Source organism: Delphinapterus leucas, chromosome 12 (assembly GCF_059928025.1).
Source record: "Delphinapterus leucas isolate spDelLeu-1000000601 "Yukka" chromosome 12, BTC_Dleu_Yukka2, whole genome shotgun sequence".
In the NCBI taxonomy this organism is placed as follows: Eukaryota; Metazoa; Chordata; class Mammalia; order Artiodactyla; family Monodontidae; genus Delphinapterus; species Delphinapterus leucas.
In genome coordinates this window covers 43378804-43400891 of record NC_143140.1, presented here as the reverse complement: position 1 = coordinate 43400891, position 22088 = coordinate 43378804, and the positions used below count along the sequence as shown (strand labels likewise).

The 22088-nt window shown below is 42.7% G+C and overlaps 1 protein-coding gene across 1 annotated transcript in view; it reads left to right on the top strand.

Annotated features, from left to right (window-relative positions):
• The window catches only part of PREP (prolyl endopeptidase), a 136714-nt gene that overhangs the window by 56560 nt on the left and 58066 nt on the right, over positions 1–22088 (top strand). Inside the window, exons 8-10 of the mRNA XM_022553380.3 lie at positions 9652–9843; positions 14010–14207; positions 19650–19753. Of these exons, the coding sequence (XP_022409088.1) occupies positions 9652–9843; positions 14010–14207; positions 19650–19753 (494 nt within the window). The remainder of the gene's footprint in view (positions 1–9651; positions 9844–14009; positions 14208–19649; positions 19754–22088) is intronic.

Genomic DNA, 22088 nt, shown 5'->3' with positions numbered 1-22088 from the left:
AGTTCCTGTAGCTGCTCCTGTCCTTACCTGTCTGAACAGGTAACTCCCCTGACTCACTTCACTCGCCACTGTATGGAAATGGCACTAGGCCCATCATCTGGGCATTAGAAATCTGCATAATTTTCCACGTGTTCAAAACGGCTAAGCAGGCCTCCTCCAAAGAATATCGCACCCTCTTTTGCGCTGGCTGCCAGAGACGTGTTCCAAGTCACCATCAGCTTTCTCTGGGAGAAGAGGGACTTCTGCCCTAGAAGTTACCATGCTTCCTCGTGCTTTTGGTTGATACTTTTCCCTCTGTAGTTGGCCCTTCTTCCCCTTTCCCCTATTCTGATTTCTTTTTCTCTCCATATAAAAACACCGTGTGAGTATTTTTGAGCTGCATGAGATCAGGGATCTTGTCTGTCTTGGCTTCTTGGAGTCCCCAGCACCTAGAACAGTGCCTGATGACAACAAAGATTCTCTCCTTGACCAGACTTTAGTCAGGCTCCTCTGAGCCTCTTCTCAGTTAGGTCTCAGCCTTAGTTCCTTGCCCCCCACCCTCCTTGCTTGGCCTACATAGCCCAGTTGTTGTGAGAATCCTGCTAAATCAGTTTAAAGACAGTCCCTTACCCCTGATATCTGATCAAATTCCTCGTTCCCCTGTCCATTCCCCACATGCTTGACCTGCCTTCAACAAGAATCCCCCTACCCTGATATCTTCTCTTAGTAAATTTTGATCACCAATCCCCTCATTCTGCACATTGGCTATAATCTCCAGCTGTCTTTTCTGTATTTGAGTTCAGCCTGACCTCTGTCCCTAATTGCAGTGGTCTTGACACCTATCACAATAGTCCTGAATAAAGTCTTCTTTACCTTTTTACAAGCGTCAGAGTAACTTTTCTTTAACACAGACTCATAGTAAGTGGGCACCAGCTTGTCTCCAGCAACTTCCCTCACCCCATGAGGATCCCGTGCTCAGGTGGCCCTGCTTGAGAAGCCATCCTCCATCTGTAACTGTTAATTTACTTGTATTTTGAATCTTTACCCTTCTGGCCTCCACGCTGTTTTAAATTAAACTTTTGTCCTTTATTTAACCCTGAGAACAATCAAAAAGTACAGACCATGTTTCTCCAGTCCTGTGTATTATATGAGCAGAAGATTTCTGCTTCTCTTATTTAAAATTGAAAGTAAAAAGGTATCAAGGTATCACTTAGGACACCGGGGAGGCATGACATTTTATTAGTTCTGCAATGGAAAAGGCAGCTGTGTCTTGACTCCTGTGATTCTTAATGTGATTCACGCATGCAGATTAGTTGAAATTAATCATCCTGAACCTTGCAAGAAAATGATTTTGTCTGGATTTTCTTAGTTATATTTTCTGTACCTTTCTAAATCAAGACTACTATTTCTTTTGAGATATATATATATACACACATATATACACACACACACACACATACACATACATACACACTTTGTTTCCTAAATTTCTTATAAATATTTTGAATACATAGAGTTGCTTCATGTAGACTAAATTTAGAATAAATTTTCACGTATTTTTTACATTACAGTTAAATATCAGGCCTCAGAGTTGTCTGTTTTCACTCCAATATGTGGGCTTCTAAAATTTTTAATGAAAACTTAATTTAGGGACTTCCTGGCGGTCCAGTGGTTAACACTCCATACTTCTAATGCAGGGGGCGTGGGTCAAGGAACTGAGATCCCACATGCTACACAGTGCAGCCCACAAATATATATATTAAATAAATAAATAAATACTTTGAGGAAGAGCTACAGTTTAAAAGTTTCTGAGTTCCAAATCAATGTACCTAATAAAGTTTCATTTTTAAAAAAATGAAAAGAAAAGTTAATTTATACCCTAAAAATATAAAAGATGGTTTTCAACACTTACACATATTTAACTTAGTGTATTAATTTCTAACTATTGTTATTGAAAAAGTGGAAGACACTACTAACTTCTTTTAAATTTGGTTACTTCTGTTGTCTTTACATTATCAAGAAGTGTATGTAAGGTTCAGTCTGAAATGTAGGATTGTGTGAATGTTATATTTAGTCATGAAGCAGACATTAATTGGTGCCCACTTTGTGCCAGGCGCTGTGTTGGGTGATGGCAGTGATGACAGCCATCCCTGCCGGGTGTGTGCTCCCCGTCGGCTGGACGGAGGCCATGAGACGGCCAGTGCACAGCATCAGGTCTTATCAGTTGTGCTGTCATCAAGCATACATGCCCAGGCTCAGAGTTAGGACCTCTCTGGAGTTTGGAAACTCTAGACTCACTTCTCTCTGTTGTCTTTTTTTCTTTTTAATATTTATTTATTTATTTGGCTGCATCAGGTCTTAGTTGAGGCACATGGGATTTTTGTTGCGGCATGCGGGATCTTTTGTTTCAGTACACGGGCTTCTCTCTAGTTGTGGCGCACAGGCTCAGTAGTTGCGGCATGCAGGCTCAGTTGCCCCGCAGCATGTGGGATCTTAGTTCCCTGACCAGGGATTGAACCTGCCTCCCCTGCATTGGTAGGCGGATTCTTAACCACTGGACCACCGTGAAAGTCCCTCTGTTGTCTCTTGTTCATTCTCTTTTCTTTTGGGTTCTTTCATTTTTCTGTAGAAGGTCAGATGCTTTATTCTCTATTTTATAGGATAGTCAGCAGCAAGAGACACTGACCATTTGGCCCTATTCTGAATTAACGTACAACTATATCAGAGGTTTTTAAATAGAATCCGTAGGAAGTAATTGTTATGTGCAAAGAACTATAAATGTCTAAAATCCTTGTTGTTGGTAATTTAACACCCTTCTTTTCCAGTGTAGCTATCCTTAAAATGGACCTGAAATGGTCTTTGCTCATGTCACAGCATTTATGAAGGGTTTAGGGGGAAAAGATGGGTGATGCTGACATACTGATTTTTGTAAGGAAATAGCAGTTTATCCTATACTTCACCCAGACTTTCACTAACCTGTCTCTCAGCTTTTTCCTTTTTTGCTGAAAGTTTGATCATTTTCAGCACTCACCATGTGTTCATTTTAATGCTTTCATGTCTTTAAAGAAAACTGGCTTTCTCCTGCATGAGAAATCGATCTACCTTACATGCTAACATAGAACTACAAAAGGAAGCTCAGGGTTTATCAGACACTTAAATTGTTCACTCAGCCATCTCTGGCATTACGAGGCAGATGACCTCTTGTTTCTAGGTAGCTGGGACAATTGTGACTCCCATGTTCATGCCTGGTGGGGCTGGACATCTTTTGGAGATGGAGAGGAAAGGAGGAGATAAACATTTCAGAAGCTTGAAACAGATGAGTTGTCTAAAGTTTAGCAAAGTCATCGGGGTGTTAAAAGTCAGACCAACAGGGGAGGAGGGCTTCTGTGAAAGGCAGGGAATTATCAGAAAATAAGTCTGTGTTTCAGAGTGGGAATGCCAACAACCCAAAAGAATTGGAACGTCGAAAGACAGTATAAAAATAAGAAGCAAAACATGAATTTTGAAGTAAAATATGAAGTACTAGTGATAAAAGTAATAATTTTACTAATTTTTAAGTTAGTGATTATAAAGGCTTTTTCTAGGAAAATGGCTATGTGCCCTGAGAGATGGAAGCTAGATTTTATTAGTCCGCCGTTAGCAAACAGTGCTGATCAGAAGCCACGTTCAGCTTATTTTTGTCACTTGAAGAATGCTGGGGTTATTTGGGATGGTAGTAAGTATTGTTTATTTAGCATTTCCTGTGTGTTCTGAGCTATGCGTGTAGATATTTCACTGTCTTCTTAACAACCTCTGAGGAGCACATGTTGTTATCCCAAGGAAACTGAGGCTGGTGGGGCCAGTTAGCTTTCCTGATGCCATTGTAAGATTCAGACCCAGGTCAGTTGAATTCCATGCCCGTGCTCTAACCATCACCATGTGGCCGTTGTGGCAGAATGAAGGCATCAGGCCAGAGAGGACAGCAGACTTCTGCTCTCCTCAGCCCTAGAGCATGAGCTGTGCATGCTCTGCATCAATTACTGTTGTTAGAGGCCAGACCCTCTGTTTTGTCAAATGTAAGCGCACTTTTTAGCTCCTATCACAAGAGAGCTTACAAAACGTTTTCTAAGCGATGTAGTTAATACCATTGATTTTCAAAGAAAGCAATACAAGTAACGACTTTGCTCTATGGAAAGCTTTAGATTACTTATTTTAAGCTCACCTTCACTCAGTAAACAAATCATTCCCCCACCAAGAAGCAGGTTTATAAAAAGTAATTTTAGGGCTTCCCTGGTGGCGCAGTGGTTGAGAGTCCTGCCGATGCAGGGAACACGGGTTCGTGCCCCGGTCCCGGAAGATCCCACATGCCGCGGAGCGGCTGCGTCCGTGAGCCATGGCCGCTGAGCCTGCGCGTCCGGAGCCTGTGCTCCGCAGCGGGAGAGGCCACAACAGTGAGAGGCCCGCGTACCGCCAAAGAAAAAGTAATTTTAACTTAACTTGAATGTGGAGAAGTTTGGGAATCGAATTCTGTTGGCTTCAGAGGGAAGAATACCACTTACAGACAAAAAGACCTCTGAAAAAGTGGGCAAAAAGTGAGATGGTTGGAGAGTCTAGCCACATCTCTTTTTTTTAAGTACCTTTCCTGTTTCCCATTAAATCAACAGTATTTTAATGTGTGGATAGCAAAACTGAATGAGCCCCATTGTTCAACTGGAATACCTTTTCTCTTAAATTATCTTGTGGCCAAAGCCTGAGGAGCAAGAGTTTCCGGAGAGCCAAAGGATTTCATGAGTCCTCATTTTAAACACGCTGCCCTGTGAGCCTGTACTTTGAACAGCTTTTCAGATTTTAATGGATTTGTAAAAATCCAGCCACATTCCTAAGTCTGCATGAATATATGACTTGTGTGTATTTATGACTAAAGCTAATGCTTCAGAAATTGGTGGCAGGTAATGGCCACAAACTTTTTTATTGTTTTGGTGCTCTTTGGAGCTGGGTTATTTAAAACAAGTGCACCACATCTTCAGGCTCACCTGACTATACAGAGGTACTGAAGGAAATTTCTGCTGTGTTTTGCCTTTGGTGCATGTTTCAGTGACTTTTTTGCAGGCAGGGGGAGGTAGGGTCATAATAAATACCACTGCAATGGCTGAAAGACCTTTTCGGCAGAAGCCATAAGATGGTTACTTTGAGGAATAAAGGTTTCACATCAGAAGGTGTTTTATTGTCAGGGGAACACTTAAAGAATCTGACATTTCCCTGAACCAAGACTCTGTGTCTACAAATGTCACAGTCCAGAAAATTGCGTTTCATCATTCTTATTATAAACAAATGTAGCTCTCTATCTGCAAATTTTGCATTACCAACTAATTTTTTAGCTTATTCTTATAAGGAATAGTCTTTGGGTTTCTTTTCCTTTTAAAGTATTGTTTTATGTAAACTAAGATGCAGTTTTCTTTGAATGGATCACCTGCTTTTGAGGTTAGCAGTTTGTCACTGGAAAAGAAAATGTTTGGCTCAGATGCAGAACTTAATTGTTTATGGAAATTAATTGTAAGGATTTCTGTTTGTAGGAGTGTAGCAGATGATACACTCTGAATAATCTCCCAATTGAAACAACTGAAATGTTGTAAAAAGTTAATAAAGCATCTTACTAAGTATATTGCTAGTTGGCACAAAGGAAGAGAAATCGTAAAGACCAAAGACAAAATGAAAGCAGGAGTCCTGGGATGTAAGCTGGATTGTCCCAGAATGTTTCTGCTGGGCCTTGAGGCTGAGCTTCCCTTTGGTGGTGGTGTGAGGATTATTGAGAAATAAACCTGCCAGTGTTGGAGCCAGGGAGGAGGGGGGAGGCAGGGTATAGTAAGGAAACCTGCCTTGGAGGTTTGTCTCTACCTTGGAGGCAGGATGTGAATTCTCCTAAAACATGAGAAGGGCTGACCTTCACGTGGGTGCAAGTTGAATTGATTGTCTCGATGAGGTCCAAAAATCCTCATGCCAAGAATTTAAAGTTCTCCCAGGTTGGTTGCCTCCCAAGACGCAAACAGAAGCCATATACAAATCTTGTCTGAAATAGTGTCACTTCAACCCAGGCCTTCAAGAATTCTCACAGATAGTGTTCCAAGGGAAGTCAGCTCACAATCAGAAATCACAGATCAGATGAAGAAATTCACCAGCATGAGAAGAAGAGCCAGCAGAGTCACACCAGAGTGGAATTATCAGATTTCTAATGTAAAATAAGTGTGTAAATACACTTTTTAAAATAGTGATGCTGCTTTTTAAAAAAAATAAATGAGAAGCTTGGAAACATAAGCAAGAAACAAGATATTGTCAATAATGACCAAACCTATTTGGAAGAGGATGAAGTAGAACTTCTAAAAATAGAAAAATGATTAACATTAAAAATTAAGTTATTAGATTAAAGAAGAGATTAGACATAGCTGAAGAGAGAATTAGTGAAATGAATATTAAAAGAAATTACATAGAATGCAGCCCATTCTATGGTGGAAAGCATATGAGTGGTTAAGAGACACAGAGAAGAGCAAATTGGGGCCATCCAGTCTGCAGAAGACAACTGGCCAAAGATGTAAAAATGAAAATGATGTAGCTGTCTTAATATCCAAGTAGACTTCAGAGCAAAATGCATTACTAGAGGTAAAACTCTATAATCATAAAAGGTTCAATTCAGTTTTATTTAGATATAATAATTCTAACTGTATGTATCTAAGAGCATGATTTCAAAATACAGAGAGTAAAAGTTAACAGAAATACAAATAATAATGGACAAATCTACAATCATAGAGAAACATTTTAACAGACCTTTTCTTTGACTGATAGAAAAAATGGCCCTCTTAATCAGTAAATATATAGATTTGAACAAAAGATTAACAAATTACTTAGTAGACATTCTTAGCATATCACAGGGAAGGTCTGCAAAATACATGTTCTTTTTGGTCACATACAGGAACATTTTAAAAGCATTTAAGAAAAAAAAAATTAGGCCACAAAGCTTTTCTCAACAGATTTTAAAAGATTGAAATCATACAGAGTATGCTCTTTGTATACAGTAAGATTTAACCAGAAGTCAGTAACAATAACCAGAGGATGAATAATCTCACAAACATAATGTAAGGTCAGATATCAAGAACAGAAAGAAATCAGACACAAAAGAATAATGTGGTATGGTTTTATTCTATTAGAAGTTCAAAAATGAGGCAAAATTAGACTATAGTGTGTGTGGCTGCATGTTAAGGCAGAAAACGAACAAAGAAAAATAAGAAAATGATTATCATAAAAGGGTGATAATTTCCTTCAGGAGGGAGGGGGCTTGTTCAGAGCATCACAGCACAAGAAGTTCCTTCTTGTTCTGTCATCAAAAATATATCAAATGTCCTTAAGTGCTTATTCTTCCAGATGAACTTCAGAATGATGTTGTCAGATTCCCTAAAAAGCTCATTTGGATTTTGGAATTGGAATTGTGTTAAATTTGTAGATTTCTTCTGGAATTACTTGCACCTTTGAAATACTGAGTCTTCCTATCTAGGGATATGGTATGTGTTTCCAGTTATCCAGGTTTTGTTTGTTGTTGTTTTTTAAGATTCCTTAGAAAAATTTTAGAGCTTTTCTCATAGAGTCCACATTTCTTGTTAAGCACATTCTTAAGTATTCATTAATTTTACTGCTAATATAAATGAGGTCCCCTGTCCCCACCATGTTTTCCAACTGGTATTGCTAACATGTGGAAAAGCTGTAGATTTTTTTAACTGCCTATCTTATTATTAGTTTTAATTCCAGCCGTTTATTTTAAAATAATATTTGTTGAGGTTTTTGTTGTAGGGTAGGTATTAGTCACTTTATAATTTTCACATTTACTTGCTGTTTCTCATCTACAGTTGAGAAAATGAGGCTCAGCAGGGTATAAAGAGATTGTTCAAGGTCACACAGCTAAATTGTCGTTGGAGCTGGGGTTTTAATTTAGTTATATCTAACTGAAAAACTCTCTACCATGGGATTATATTTTCCCTGATTAATTCAACAACAAATTATATAAAGATATTATGTTATAGAGATGAATGAGACAATGAATGTAAACTCGCCAGGAATATAAATGAACGATCTAAATTAATGTAGCAATTTCATTGTGAAATCGAAGGTAGGAGATTAATTGGAGAATAGCTGAGATCTGGCATTGCCTTTGAGCAGTTTAGAAGTCATAGAGCTTTTTCGTTTATAAGATTTTTGAGATGTCCTCTAAACATTTATGTCTGATTCGTTATGAACCAGATGTCTTCCCAGTGGATTTTTTTTTTTTTAATATTAACAGTGACATTTAGTGAGCCGTTTAAATGATGATGATGGGGGACACATTTAAGATCTCTTTGTAGTGTTGACCTTCTCCAGAATAGTTCTTAGAACAGAAGGACTGGAAAGTGTTCGTCCTTGCATTCAACACCAATTTTATTTTGCACCTTTGAAGGTGCCACTCTGTCTGGGTGCTGAGTATTAAATAGTGAATAAAAAAGACAAATTATAAACAAGCAAATTAGGTACAGTTGACCCTTGAACCACTTGGAGGTTACAGTTGGCCCCCTGGATACATGGTCCCTCTGCATCCATGGATTCAACCAACTGCAGATCAGGTAGTACTGCGGTATTTACTATTGAAAATAACCCCCTATAAGGGAACCCACGCAATTCAAACCCATGTTGTTCAAGGCTCAGGTGTATATATCTTGAGAGAAGTGCTGTGAAGAAATGATCTGGGTGCAGGTGAGAGGTACCTAGCCATTTGAGAGTGGGGTAGGCAAGGGAAACAGCTTGTGACAAGGCCCTGAAGTGAAGCATGTCTTAAGGAACCTAACAAAGGCCACTGTTGCCAGAGGACAGGGAGTGAGGCAAAAGTTGGAACATCTGAGGTTAGCTAAGTGGGCAAGGACTGTAACATGCAGGACCATGGAGACCGAAAGAAGGAATTTGGATTTGATTCAAAGAGCAGTGGGGAAATTTCTAGGAAGGGGACCAACAGGGACCAGTTTAGGATATTAAGACATGGTGGTGGCTGCTACCGAGAAGAACAAGAGTGGCAGTGGGCAGAGCAGGTGGGAAGCTGATGCTGCACACCAGGGTTTCCCAGCCACGTACTGACATCTGGGGCTAGCTGACTCTTTGTCAGAGGGGTATCCTGTGCCTTGAAGCAGCATCTCTGGCGTCTTCCCACTAGATGCTCGTAGTAGCCCTCCTCTCACTTGCCAAGTTGTAACAACCAAAAGGTCTGCAGACATTTCCAGAAGTCCGCTGGTGGGGGTGAGATCATCCCCAATTGTGAGCCACTGCTCATAACCAGAGGGAAATAAAGACTTGGGGTGGAGTGATGGCAGTAGAGGTAGAAAGACGTGCTCGGATTTGAGACCCTCTCAGGTAGAAGGGGATGTGCCGGATTATGTGGGGTAATGGGCTGAGAGAATTCTCCACTCTCCTTCATTGCCAGGTTTTTCTGGAAAAACTTCCTTTGCGTTATTTGGAAACCTTAAAATTCACCCACATTCGCTCTTGCTCTTTCTCATGCCTTAGGTCTTCCAAATATTGTGTCTGCTTTGTGTTCTGTAGACAGAAAAGATCCATCCCCCCCCCCTACATACAAACCACACCATTTCAAACCCTGAGAGGTGACAGAGGTGCTTGGTCTCTCACCAGGAATCCTGAAGTGGGTGAAACTGATCGACAACTTCGAAGGGGAATATGACTATGTAACCAACGAGGGCACAGTGTTCACGTTCAAGACAAATCGCCATTCTCCCAACTACCGCCTGATCAACATTGACTTCACAGATCCCGAGGAGTCCAGGTGGAAGGTGCTTGTTCCCGAGCACGAGAAAGACGTCTTAGGTAAGAGTACGTGCCGCTTGGAAGTTGTGCTTTTGTTTCTGGTAAGAACGTCAGGAAGTTGGTGCATCTCTCATTCTCCGGTGACCGGTTACAAGGTGAAGAACCTTCAACCTCTAATTGTGAAATGTCTCAATAGCGCAACTAGGTGTTTACTGTGTGACATCTTTGTAGTTAGTACAATACTGTGTGGGGTCTTCAAAAAATTGTGAAGGTGTGAATCCAGACCTTCAAAGGTAGTGCTTTTCTTTTATTAAAAAAAAAATATCGGCTGTCTTTGTGTAGTTATTGTCTGATAATCACTAATGTTTAGTTTTTTTTAAATCAGTTGGATTCAGAATCCTTAGCTTTTAGCTTCTGAATAACCTTTGGCTGTTCATAGTACACCTATTGTAGATCTTAGGGTGGATTTACAGTCCTCTTACCGGAAAAGAGAAGAGACTTTTGTCAGAGTTAATTGAGATACATTGCACTTGATGCTGTGTGCACTGCGCTACAGTAACCTCTTGAGAGCCTCAATTCTTTATCTGTCATGTTTCAGAGTTCCTTCAAGTTCCCATTACTGATTTTCTCAGTGATTTTCCAAAAATAATATACTGCTTTATAAGTTACTTCTTGCCTGAAAGCTGGATTTAAAATGAGACTCTAATTTTGTTACACTTTTTGACACAAAAGGAGAGTCGAGTACGTTCAAGCCAGTGAAGAGTTTGCTTGTGGAGGTGAACTTCTGCTGATGGGTTGAATGGGGATAAAAATCTAGGGCCATCCCCAAATGGGAAGGTATAAGGTGCGTATAATTAGGAAAATAATTCCTTTTGAGAGCTGCAGAGTGGCCCATTGTCACATAAAGCAGTCCTGACGTGGGTTTTTCAGTGAATTAAGGCACAGGTATTGGAGTCAGATCCAGGTGCACATCCTGGAAAAGTAAGGACGTCTTCCGCACTGGCTCAAGGCAGTGTGCTCTGTGCCTGCAGTTATTTCAGCCTGGCCTTGCTTAGCGGGTAGAGCGGAAGGCGGCCAGATAATTACAGCTGAGTCTCTGATCGCTTCCCGAGGGCGCTCCCGCCGGGCCCTGCTTGGGCAGTTCCCTTGGCCCTGGAGGAAGCGCTGCTCCGGGTGTTTGCCTGGGATCCCCTTCACCCCTGGGCTTCTGGCTCATCCCTCCGCCTGCTTCTGTAAAGAGGTCTGCAACACCTCAGGCAGTTCTGTCAGGCAGGACCCAAGGCAGCCCCACCCATGCTCTTTCCTACACAACCCCCATTTGCAGCCCCAGGGCAGCAGCCCATCCCGGGCTCCTCCACGGTCCACCGTCCGTACGCCCACCGTCCGTACGCGCTTCTCAGCTTTGGATTAGGCACCGGTGCTCTGTCTCTCTCAGGCTGGGGTTTTCCCCAGCGGGGAGGGGGACTTACAGCATGACAGGGGCTCTTTCCAAGGAAATCGCTTCACCTGTGTCCTCAAAACCTTCCATTCAGTCTCTGACCCTCGTATATTTGGTTGAGGGACCCACGAATCCTAGAACAGGTTTTCTGCCTTTTCCATGAACACCTTCATGCGACTTTGGTAACCTGATGACTTCTGTCCAAACTGAGACAGAATGTCCCCCCTCAAGGGTGGTAAGAGCCAGCATTTAGTGAGTGCTTCCTCAGTGCCACAGGAGGGGCCCTCAGGCCTTGGTGGGTCCAAGGGAGACTTGGTGGCACACGTCTTCCTGAAGAGTGAGTGCCCTGGGTGTTTTTCAGGTTCGAGTCAGGTTGGAACAGCGATTCTCATGTAGGGAAGCATCAGAGATACAAATATTTCCCAAGGCGTGTGAATTTTCTGCCTTTTAAAGCCCCCCTAAAGCAGTTTTAACTGTACCTTAAGGTGACATCCTATCTCACTTGCAGAACTAATGAAATGCAAATCAAGGTTATATTTTTATAGCCTTTCCTCTAAAAGGTTATAAGTTCTTTAGACTGGAAAGGGGAAACCTTGAATATTCACAGAACTCATCAATTCAAAGAGAAGCACAGTTGAATTTGCAGTGTGTCATTAGCACAGAATGCCCTATTGAGAATAAAAACTAGAGATGAGTCATAATGTACAGCTGTAAAGTCAGAGCTTTTATTAACGACAGTCTACAAATCACCTTGTCCTTTTCTTATTCACTTTGTCTGTTTTAGAATTCTGATGTACTCGTAGTTAACACAGATTGATTATTTTTGGACAGAAATAATTTACTTCAGTTTTTTCCCCTTACTTTCCTTAAAACATTAAAGCCACATGAAATATATTGCTTGATTGAAGCACTTAAAAAGTCGTATTGGATGAGCAAATTACTTTCAGGTGTAAGAGTTCTTCCTTATATCCCGACTTGAGGAAAGGTTTGCGGTAGTAATCTAAACCACCCGACGAGACTGAGGCCCCTGGGAATCCTCGGAGCTCCCTCTGGCCTGTGTCTTGTTGATCATTCATAACGTTATATGCGTGAACTGCTAGTTTCTTGGGTTTAAAAATAAGCAGTGTCAAGAGCCCCTTGCCCTGCATCCCACCATGAGACCCAAGAAAGGCTTTTCTTTTCCACGCGCTAGAGCTGTTCCCTGCAGCCCTGTCCTTGCTTCCATTTACTAAAGCGTCTCTCCCTCTGGATGGCCTGTCCTTAGCGCTGGCCCGTCTCATCCAGAGCACGACGGATTGTGCTTGGTGCCTGCCCCCCTGCTTTCTCCTTTCCTCCTCTGCTCACTCACCTCCGCTCTCCCAGCTCCGTCTCGGACGGTAGCATCACTGAAGCTGCAGCCCTGGACACCGAGGGGCCTCCTGTCTCTGCCTCACTTTCCTGTCCCCACACTTGCCACGTCCTGGTGAGTCTTCCTGGGAGATGCCTTTTGTTTCTTTGCCCCCTCCTCCAGACTTTATCCCCAGCTTGATATGGTGTTCTGCCCGGCTTCTTACACTTGTGTGTTCGGGCCTCCCCTCCACCCTCTGTGCACCTCTGTTGTTCTCTGGTCAGTCGTCGGATGCATACATCTGATGCCATCTTTATGTGTGTCACCCTTCTCTCCAACAGTAGCTCCTCAGTAACGGCTGAGTCAGAAAGGCCTAAACTCGCTCCTACCTGGCTCACCCAGTCCCCCATCAAACCACCACTACTGCCCCTGCCCACCCCCGAATGGAACAGCGGGTTTTCTTCTTCTTCTTTTTTTGCAGTGTGTGGGCCTCTCACTGCTGTGGCCTCTCCCGTTGCGGAGCACAGGCTTCGGACGTGCAGGCTCAGCGGCCATGGCTCACGGGCCCAGCCGCGGAGTGGGATCTTCCCCGATCGGGGCACGAACCCGTGTCCCCTGCATCTGCAGGCGGACTCCCAACCACTGCGCCACCAGGGAAGCCCGGTTTTCTTCTTCTTGAAAATGGATCTCTACCTCGTTCTTTCTCCCAGTCTCCTTCCCTCGCTCCCTTCCTTCCTGCTGTTGGTTCATTCATGTTCCTTTTCTCTCTCCTCATCCCCAGCTCTGGCCTTCATTCCTTGAGTCATGTTTTCCCACCTTCTCGTCCCCCAGAGAGCTGTCCTGTTCCCGACACCACCAGGCCCCCCGCCTTCACACCCCTGCCCTCCAGACATAATTCAGCATTTGCTCAAGGGCGCTCTCTTATTTGGGGTCCCAACCAACCACTCACTCACCCTTGTTTACAAGTTACTACTTGTATTTTTACGCGATTGTGTCTCAAGGACAGAAATGACCTCATCTTCTTGCTGGTCCGTCCAGCACCCTGTAGGGTATCTGGCACATACATTTACATTTAATACAGTTTGTTGAATAAACGATCCTGACAGATGTGGATCGTGATTCGGGCTTTGTTGTTTTCCTTCTTATACCTCCTGTAGCATGATATTGGACACAAAATAGGTAAGCAGGGTTATTTGTATTACACACGTTATCTAGATCATCAAAAGCTCCTGGCCCCAGGTGGGGACTATCTTGTTACCTCTGGAGATGACAGTGGCAGTGATTTATTAAAGGGATACGCTGAAAACATGATGCATGATTAACACCACTTATAAAATCACTTGCGAGTCTCACTGCCGCAGAGCACGGAGTGGAACTCAAGAACTGTTGTTCGGTGAAATGAGTAGGTTTTGGGCTAATTTTCAAAACCACATTATGCTTTATCTGTTGTTATCTTTTCAGAGTGGGTAGCTTGCGTCAGGTCCAACTTTTTGGTGTTATGCTACCTCCATAACGTGAAGAACAGTCTGCAGCTTCACGACCTAGCCACCGGTGCTCTCCTCAAGACCTTCCCGCTTGAGGTCGGCAGCGTCGTGGGGTACAGCGGTCAGAAGAAGGACACCGAAATCTTCTATCAGTTTACTTCCTTTTTATCTCCAGGTGGGTTGCTTTTGAGAAATCGAACTACAATGCTGTGTTATTGAAAATCACATATGCTGTATTACAGCCAAAAGTACTTAGTGGGAATAAAACAGTAAAACAGATGCTCAGAACAAAGGGAAACACGAACACCTAAAACCGCACTCTCATTAATCGTATATCCTGATTCTCTCTTCCAGGGACAGGACCATCTGTTGTTCTAGGCTGATGTGAAAAATTAGTATGAACAAGTATAACCTTAGAGTCAGCCTTTGGTCTACAAAACACACACAGTGCAAATAACTAAAAGTGTTATATAAAAATCTGTAGTCACATCTGACATTAATAAATAGTTTTAAAACTGAGAAGAAATTCTGCTCTTGTTAAACTGGATTAAAATATAATTGTGAAAGTTTAGTCTTACATCATATGGGGGGGCGGAATTTGTTACTTGGTTCTAGTAGAAAAGGAAACGCTTGTAAATTGCAATTTTACGGTATCAGTTAATTTTCCCCAAACTAAACATAGCTTTCTGTATAAGTTGTTTTTTTCAAGTTGGTCACACTCATTTTGCTTGTTTTGGTTTTTTCCCGTTTCTCCACTTGGCTGCAGTGTTTCTGTTACAGCTGAAGCCATAACACGTACCCTGATTTATCCCAGGAGCCTGGCTCAGTTGGCAGTGTACAGTTGACTGGGTAGACCCTATCCTGAAAGCAATCTGGCTGAAAAGATGTCTGCACTTTCCTTGTTTGTTTTTTGAGCTCCTTCATCGTCCTTTTTGTCCTCCCCAGTTTTGTTGCAATAGTTTGGTCCTCAGCAAATAAAGCAGACGTAGGGGAGAGCCCAGCAGGTGCAGAAGTGGCCTTGTCCTCCTCCTGGGGTTTGGCAGATGACAGTGATGCCTGATCCACTTTTTCTTTTCGTGCCTCTGAGTCACAGAGCAGGCAGTCTTTAAGGAATCTTATCGTCGTGACAGGTTGCCGTCAGGGTTATTAAAACCAAAAGAATGATGCTCTGTACGTAGGGCTGATGGTACATCTGGAACACCTAGCAAGCTTTACTTGCCCATGTGCCTTTCAGAGGATCTCAAAGAGATGTGGAAACCATGCCCAGGGCCAGGAGTCTGGAACTGACAGGTCAAGAACCTCACATCAGGGTGTCTCGAGCCTCACCCCTCCTCCCCTGGGACTTGGGGGACAGTGGCAGCCAGTGGACAGGAACCAAGAGAAGTAGCTTTCCTCCAGAGAGCCATTCTCAACCACTGACGTGGGATCCACACTTTATTTCCTCAACTTACACTGGTTCCAGAAATTTTACTTTGGAAAACCTCATAGCCTTTAAACGGTGATAGTGGATAAAGGGCAATGAGGAGAACAGAGCAGCGCTGACTCACCTGCTCTTCATAAAAGCCAGAGTCCCCAAAGGCCTGTAAACCACCTTCAGTGACCCCATGTGGCCATTTATTTCAGGAACAAGTTCATCATTACCCAGGGATGAAAGGGCTCACTGTCCCAGCATAAAATGATGAGTTCTGTACCAAGCAGTGAAATACTATCCGTGACCGTGGCTGTGCAGTTTGGGAAGAGAAGTGTGTTCGTGCTGTATGGACAGGCAGCTCCTGAGCAAGCTTTAATTTTCTGCTGCAGTGCTTTGTTCTTCTCCTTTGTCTTTTCTTATTCATTTTGCCTCCTGCTTTTTCTTTTCTCTCCTTCATGTAATTTGATATCTAAAACCAGAGAACGGGGCTTCCAGACTCAGGCCTTCTTATCCAAATGTAAAAATGGCCATCAGACAATTAAACTAGATTCCTTGAAAGCAGGAATGGCAGTGTGTACATATACACTCCCACATACATGCATGTCCGCTCAAAGGCTGTCTGGCGCTGATCTCTGAAGATTGGCTGTCCACTACTGCAGTAAACAGCAGAGACACTGAATTATAAATAAAGCCCTGGGGCCAAAAATACCTGCAATGCCAGCTGCTGTGGACACGTGGTACGTCTGGCAGGTGAACACCAGCTGACTGTTTCCCATGGAGGTACATAGTGAAGACACGTCTTGAGCCAAGCCATTTGTACCTTGAGTCGCACTTGGAAGAAAAGAGGCAGCCAGGGCAGTTTGGAGCACGATACACTTATTCCCTGTGGCTCAAACCACTTAGTGGTCGAGCCGACTGATTCTGTACTCATGGAACCTTGGAGGGTTTTCTAAGGCTCACTCCAGACTTGCGTGTGTTGTAATAATCCAGTATACGCGTCCCAGTTGCATGGCTCTGAGAGACAGGGAGAAGAAACCAAAGAACCTTTCCCAGGCCCTTTGGGAAAGGCATAAAAATGTTTCAAGGCTTTATTTTTTTAGAGCAGTTTTAGGTCCACAGCAAACCTGAAGGGCTGGTACAGAGATTTCCTATGCACTCTCTGCCCCACACATGCACTACCTTTGCCGTCATCAGCATCCCTGCTACAGGGTACATCCCCTGTGACAGCTGATGAACCTGCATGGACACACATCATAGTTGCCTGAAGTCCATGACTTACCTTAGGAGTCACTCTTGGTGCTGTACATTCTAAGTTTGGAGAAATGTATGATCACGTGTATCCATCATTATGATACCATGCAGAGTATTTTCAGTGCCCTTAAAAGCCTCTGTGCTCGGCCCTTTTCATCCCTTCCCCCCGCCAAGCCCCTAACAACCACTGATCTTTTCACTATCTCCATAGCTTTGCCTTTTCCAGAATGTCATGTAGTGGACTCATAGATTATGCAGCCTTTTCAGGTTGGCTCCTTCACTTAGTAATATGAGTTTAAGGTTGTTCCATGGCTTGATGGCTTATTTCTTTTTAGCACTGAGTAATATTCCATTGCTTGGATGTCCCACAGTTTATTTACCCATTCACCTACTGAAGGACATCTTGGTTGCTTCCAACTTTTGGCAATCATTAATAAAGCTGCTATAAACATCTGTGTACAGGTTCTTGTGTGGACATGTTTTCGACTCCATTGGGTAAATAACCAAGGAGTGCAAACAATTTTTGAGAGACTTGTTTTAGTTTGTGGGGTTTTTTTCTTTTAATAACCTTAAAACCCAACCTATAATCGGATGAAACAGTATCTACATGGGTCATCTTCACAAATTTCTTTTGCCTTCTTTTTGCATATCCGATTTTCCAGATTCCTCTGATGATTCTTTAGCAACCTCTAGGGTTGCCCCTTCCTCCTAACTCCCATTTCTTTCGCCTCCTTACATTTATTCAGATTATATATAGCAGGAATATTCGAGCTGATCGTCCCTGCCTCTTTCCTATTGCTAGAATAGCCTTGTTAAAACACTGTTTCATCAGGAGACCCATCTCAAGTGCAGACACCTCGTGTGGTCTTAAGGGAGTTCCATAATTCAGTTCTCTTTTGCCCTTAAACTTTGAAATTATTCCCCAGAGATCATCTGACCAGTCCTCTCTGATTCATGACTCTAGGATGGTTTCTCCAATCCCTTCCCCGCTCCTTGTACTTAAGCAAACCAATTCAGACAGGACACAAAGCATCATTAGACTATAGGAATTCATGTTACAGTGTGAATATGCAGTGGGCTAACCTGGACTGACCCCGATGGATCTATAAATAGAAAGTATCCATCAAATATATTAAGTACCAGTACCTTTAGGTTTAACCCAACCTCCCCCAAGGTGCCACTTCTGCCCCAAACAGAAGAGTTAAAGTCAGGCACTCGGCACCCTTTCTCCCAACAGTAGCCAGCCCGTGTCCTATACTTATTTCATTCTGCTGTTGGAGGCTTTGATGTCTCAATTATTCTAGATAAACAGGCATTTAGAGTGTGTTTCCCACTCACTGTCTTTCACTGGGGTCACTGCCCCAGTAACTGGTCAGAGCTGGGAATCCTGGCTCCAGGGTCCTTCGTCGTTCACTGTAGTACAGGTAACAGTGATGCCGGGGTGAGTCCGATGCTCGAATGGCACATGCTTGTTCTGCAATCTCTTGTTGTCGTCGTTGTTTGGTCTGGAGTTTTTTTTCCAAGGATTCAGATGCTTTTTGTGTTTGGATGGAGTGGGGCAGGTACTAATGAAGAAGCTCTTCAAAAATTAACATACATGTGAAGATAGCAGTTTGCCGTGAAGATAGCAGTTTGCCCTCAAGATTACATTTATCTGGGCAAGTACAGTATTCAGTGTATCTGGTAATTTAGAATGTATGCCCAGAGTGTAGTCTGGAAGTATTTTGTATATAAAGTCATATTCCAACAAACATCCAACTATAACTTAAACTAAGAAAGCCAGGACTTCGGTCATGTTACACATCTCCCCACTGTCAGTGTTAATCATATTCCCTATTATAAACCTTAAAATAATTTGTAAGCATGAGAAGTGAGATAACATTCATAGGGATTAGCAGTCCTGCTGTTAAGGAATCTGAATGTATTACTCTTTGCCAGTGGGGGGCAGAGTGCTGTTTCTCAGCTGCTGGTGAAGTTCATACGTACACAGAGGAGTTGAAAAGAAAGCAAGCTGCCATTTTAACACATGATCTATCAATTTGAATGTGCCCTGTGGGAGTACCGCTTAGTTTCTGGTTTTCCAGCAAGTATCAGGATCTCTAAATTGATTTTTCATATACTTGACAGCATATGTTTAAAGTATTCTGTGGGAGGGCTGTTTCCACACCAGCCACTCCAGATGACTAATTCTGTTTCCTAAACTATGGCAATGTTGTTGTTTTCAAACAGTAACGATTCGTCTTAGTTACTGTTTCTTTGGTTTAGTTCTTGAATGTTAGAGTGTAGTAGCGTTAAATTAAGGAAATGGAATTTTCATTAGTGGTTAAAATAAGCTAAAATGTTGTGGTGTGTGTTCATCAATCTGTGTTGTGCACAATTACTGGGATAATCAGAATTTTAAAGGCAACTCCAAAAGGCTACCCTAAAAGGCTATCTTTGGTCCTTGATTGCTATCCACATGTGTGTCCACAGATGAGTGGGTAGCAGGTAACAGGCGCCCCAGAGTTCCCATCAAGAGACCCCTGAATGGCTGTTGACTTTGGGCAAGTCATTTGAGTTTTCCATCTTAATCACTTCTCAGGTAAAACGGCCCTACATGAAGTTTCCCATCTTCTTTGACCTGTCCTCCTAAGTGACCTGGCGTGGGGAAGACCTGTTAAGTTTCTGCAGTTAGGTTTAACTATTCTCACGGTCACAGAATGCATTAGAATCTTCTAAAATGAATACCCAGGTAACTGTTGTAAAAAGGAAGGCCGAACACGATGGTGATGATGAAGTGTGAACTGGTGATGATGACATGGTGATGAAGAAGCCAGGCACTCCACACGCCTGACCGTTGTGGGCTCTCTTGCTACAGTGACCTTACGTGGCACTGCTGACTGTGCTTTGTGATCTTTGCCCCCCTTGTATCTAGTGAGTTTGTGGACTGAACTTAAGACTTCCACTTCCTTCTAGGTATCATTTATCACTGTGATCTGACCAAAGAGGAACTGGAGCCCAGAGTCTTCCGAGAGGTGACTGTGAAAGGAATCGATGCTTCCGATTACCAGACAGTCCAGGTATGGAGCATTTGATCCTGACAATGTGAGTCAGAAAAATCTGACTTTCGGGCCCTGCACACCCCACTTTGTCAGGAACCGTGGAGGTAATCCACAACAATACGGGCAACAGATATTGGGGGAACTCCTGCTGTTTCTGGGCATTGAACCAGGCGTGGTCCCTGTCCTCCTAGAGTTTAAAGGTTCTGCTCCCGGCACTGCTACTCTTGACACAAAGCCAGAGCCCCTTGTCTGGGTGCTCAAGGCAACACAGTTGGTCTGCTTGCTTGAAAGTGGGTTGTTTTCTGGCTCAGGTCTCGTGGTGTCATAAATAACAACATAGATCTGCTCTACATAAAATACTCAAGTGCTAAGATCCAGCCTTTTCAGTCTGAAATTCGTCTGTATGTCTGGCTGGCACAGGGTGAGCACGCCATAAAATATTAGAATGGATGAATTAACTGTTTAATTGTCATGGCACCACCAGTTCAGTCTCTGGTCACCATCCTTTCAGGTTAAGAATCTCCAGTTTTGTTTTCTTAGCGCCCCAACTGTACTGAGTTTCCCAGAAACGGAATCACTTACTAATCGATGATGCAGGATGACTCTGTTCCTTTGCAGTGAGAGGTCACCTGTCAGGTACCAGGTGTTTGTCAGGGCTCTCCCACTAGGGGGCTGGACCACAGAGACCACAGATTAAGAATCAGACTGTTGTTTGTGAAGGAAAGTTAGAAAAAAGAGCACTGATGCCCCCGAGATGTTTCTGTGAAACTAGGGCATCATTTTGCCTCAGCGAATTGCGCTTCACCTGTCTAGGAGTAGTCTAGATGATGGGCTAGATCTAGTTCAAAAATAAACAAAACCTTTTTTTTTCTTTTTATGAATTATGCTTTTTATTTATTCATTTTTGTTTATTTTTTTAACATCCTTATTGGAGCATAATTGCTTTACAATGGTGTGTTAGTTTCTGCTTTATAACATAGTGAATCAGCTATACATATACATATATCCCCATATCTCCTCCCTCTTGCATCTCCCTCCCACCCTCCCTATCCCACCCCTCTAGGTGGTGACAAAGCACCAAGCTGATCTCCCTGTGTAGTGCAGCTGCTTCCCACTAGCTGTCTATTTTACATTTGGTAGTATATGTAAGTCCGTGCCACTCTCTCACTTCATCCCAGCTTACCTTTCCCCCTCCCCATGTCCTCAAGTTCATTCTCTACGTCTGTGTCTTTATTCCTGTCCTACCCCGAGGTTCTTCAGAACCTTTTTTTTTCTTTTTTTTGATTCCGTATATATGTGTTAGCACACGTTGTTTGTTTTTCTCTTTCTGACTTATTTCACTCTGTATGACAGACTCTAGGTCCATCCACCTCACTACAAATAACTCAGTTTTGTTTCTTTTTACGGCTGAGTAATATTCCATTGTATATATGTGCCACGTCTTCTTTATCCATTCATCTGCCGATGGACACCTAGGTTGCTTCCATGTCCTGGCTATTGTAAATAGAACTGCAATGAACATTATGGTCCATGACTCTTTTTGAATTATGGTTTTCTCGGGGTATATGCCCAGTAGTGGGACTGCTGGGTCGTATGGTAGTTCTATTTTTCGTTTATTAATGAGCCTCCATAGTGGCTGTATCAATTTGCATTCCCACCAACAGTGCAAGAGGGTTCCCTTTCCTCAACACCCTCTCCAGCATTTATTGTTTGTAGATTTTTTGATGATGGCCATTCTGACTGGTGTGAGGTGATACCTCACTGTAGTTTTGATTTGTATTTCTGTAATGATGAGTGATGTTGAGCATTCTTTCATGTGTTTGTTCTCAATCTGTATATATTCTTTGGAGAAATGTCTGTTTACGTCTGCCCATTTTTGGATTGGGCTGTTTGTTTTTTTGATGAGCTGCATGAGCTGCTTGTAAATTTTGGAGATTAATCCTTTGTCAGTTGCTTCATTTGCAAATATTTTCTCCCATTCTGAGGGTTGTCTTTTGGTCTTCTTTATGGTTTCCTTTGCTGTGCAAAAGCTTTTAAGTTTCATTAGGTCCCATTTGTTTATTTTTGGTTTTATTTCCATTTCTCTAGGAGGTGGGTCAAAAAGGATCTTGCTGTGATTTATGTCATAGAGTGTTCTGCCTCTGTTTTCCTCTAAGAATTTGGTATTGTCTGGCTTTACGTTTAGGTCTTTAATCCATTTTGAGTTTATTTTTGTGTATGGTGTTAGGGAGTGTTCTAATTTCATTCTTTTACAAGTAGCTGTCCAGTTTTCCCAGCACCACTTACTGAAGATGCTGTCTTTTCTCCATTGTATATTCTTGCCTCTGTTATCAAAAATAAGGTGACATATGTG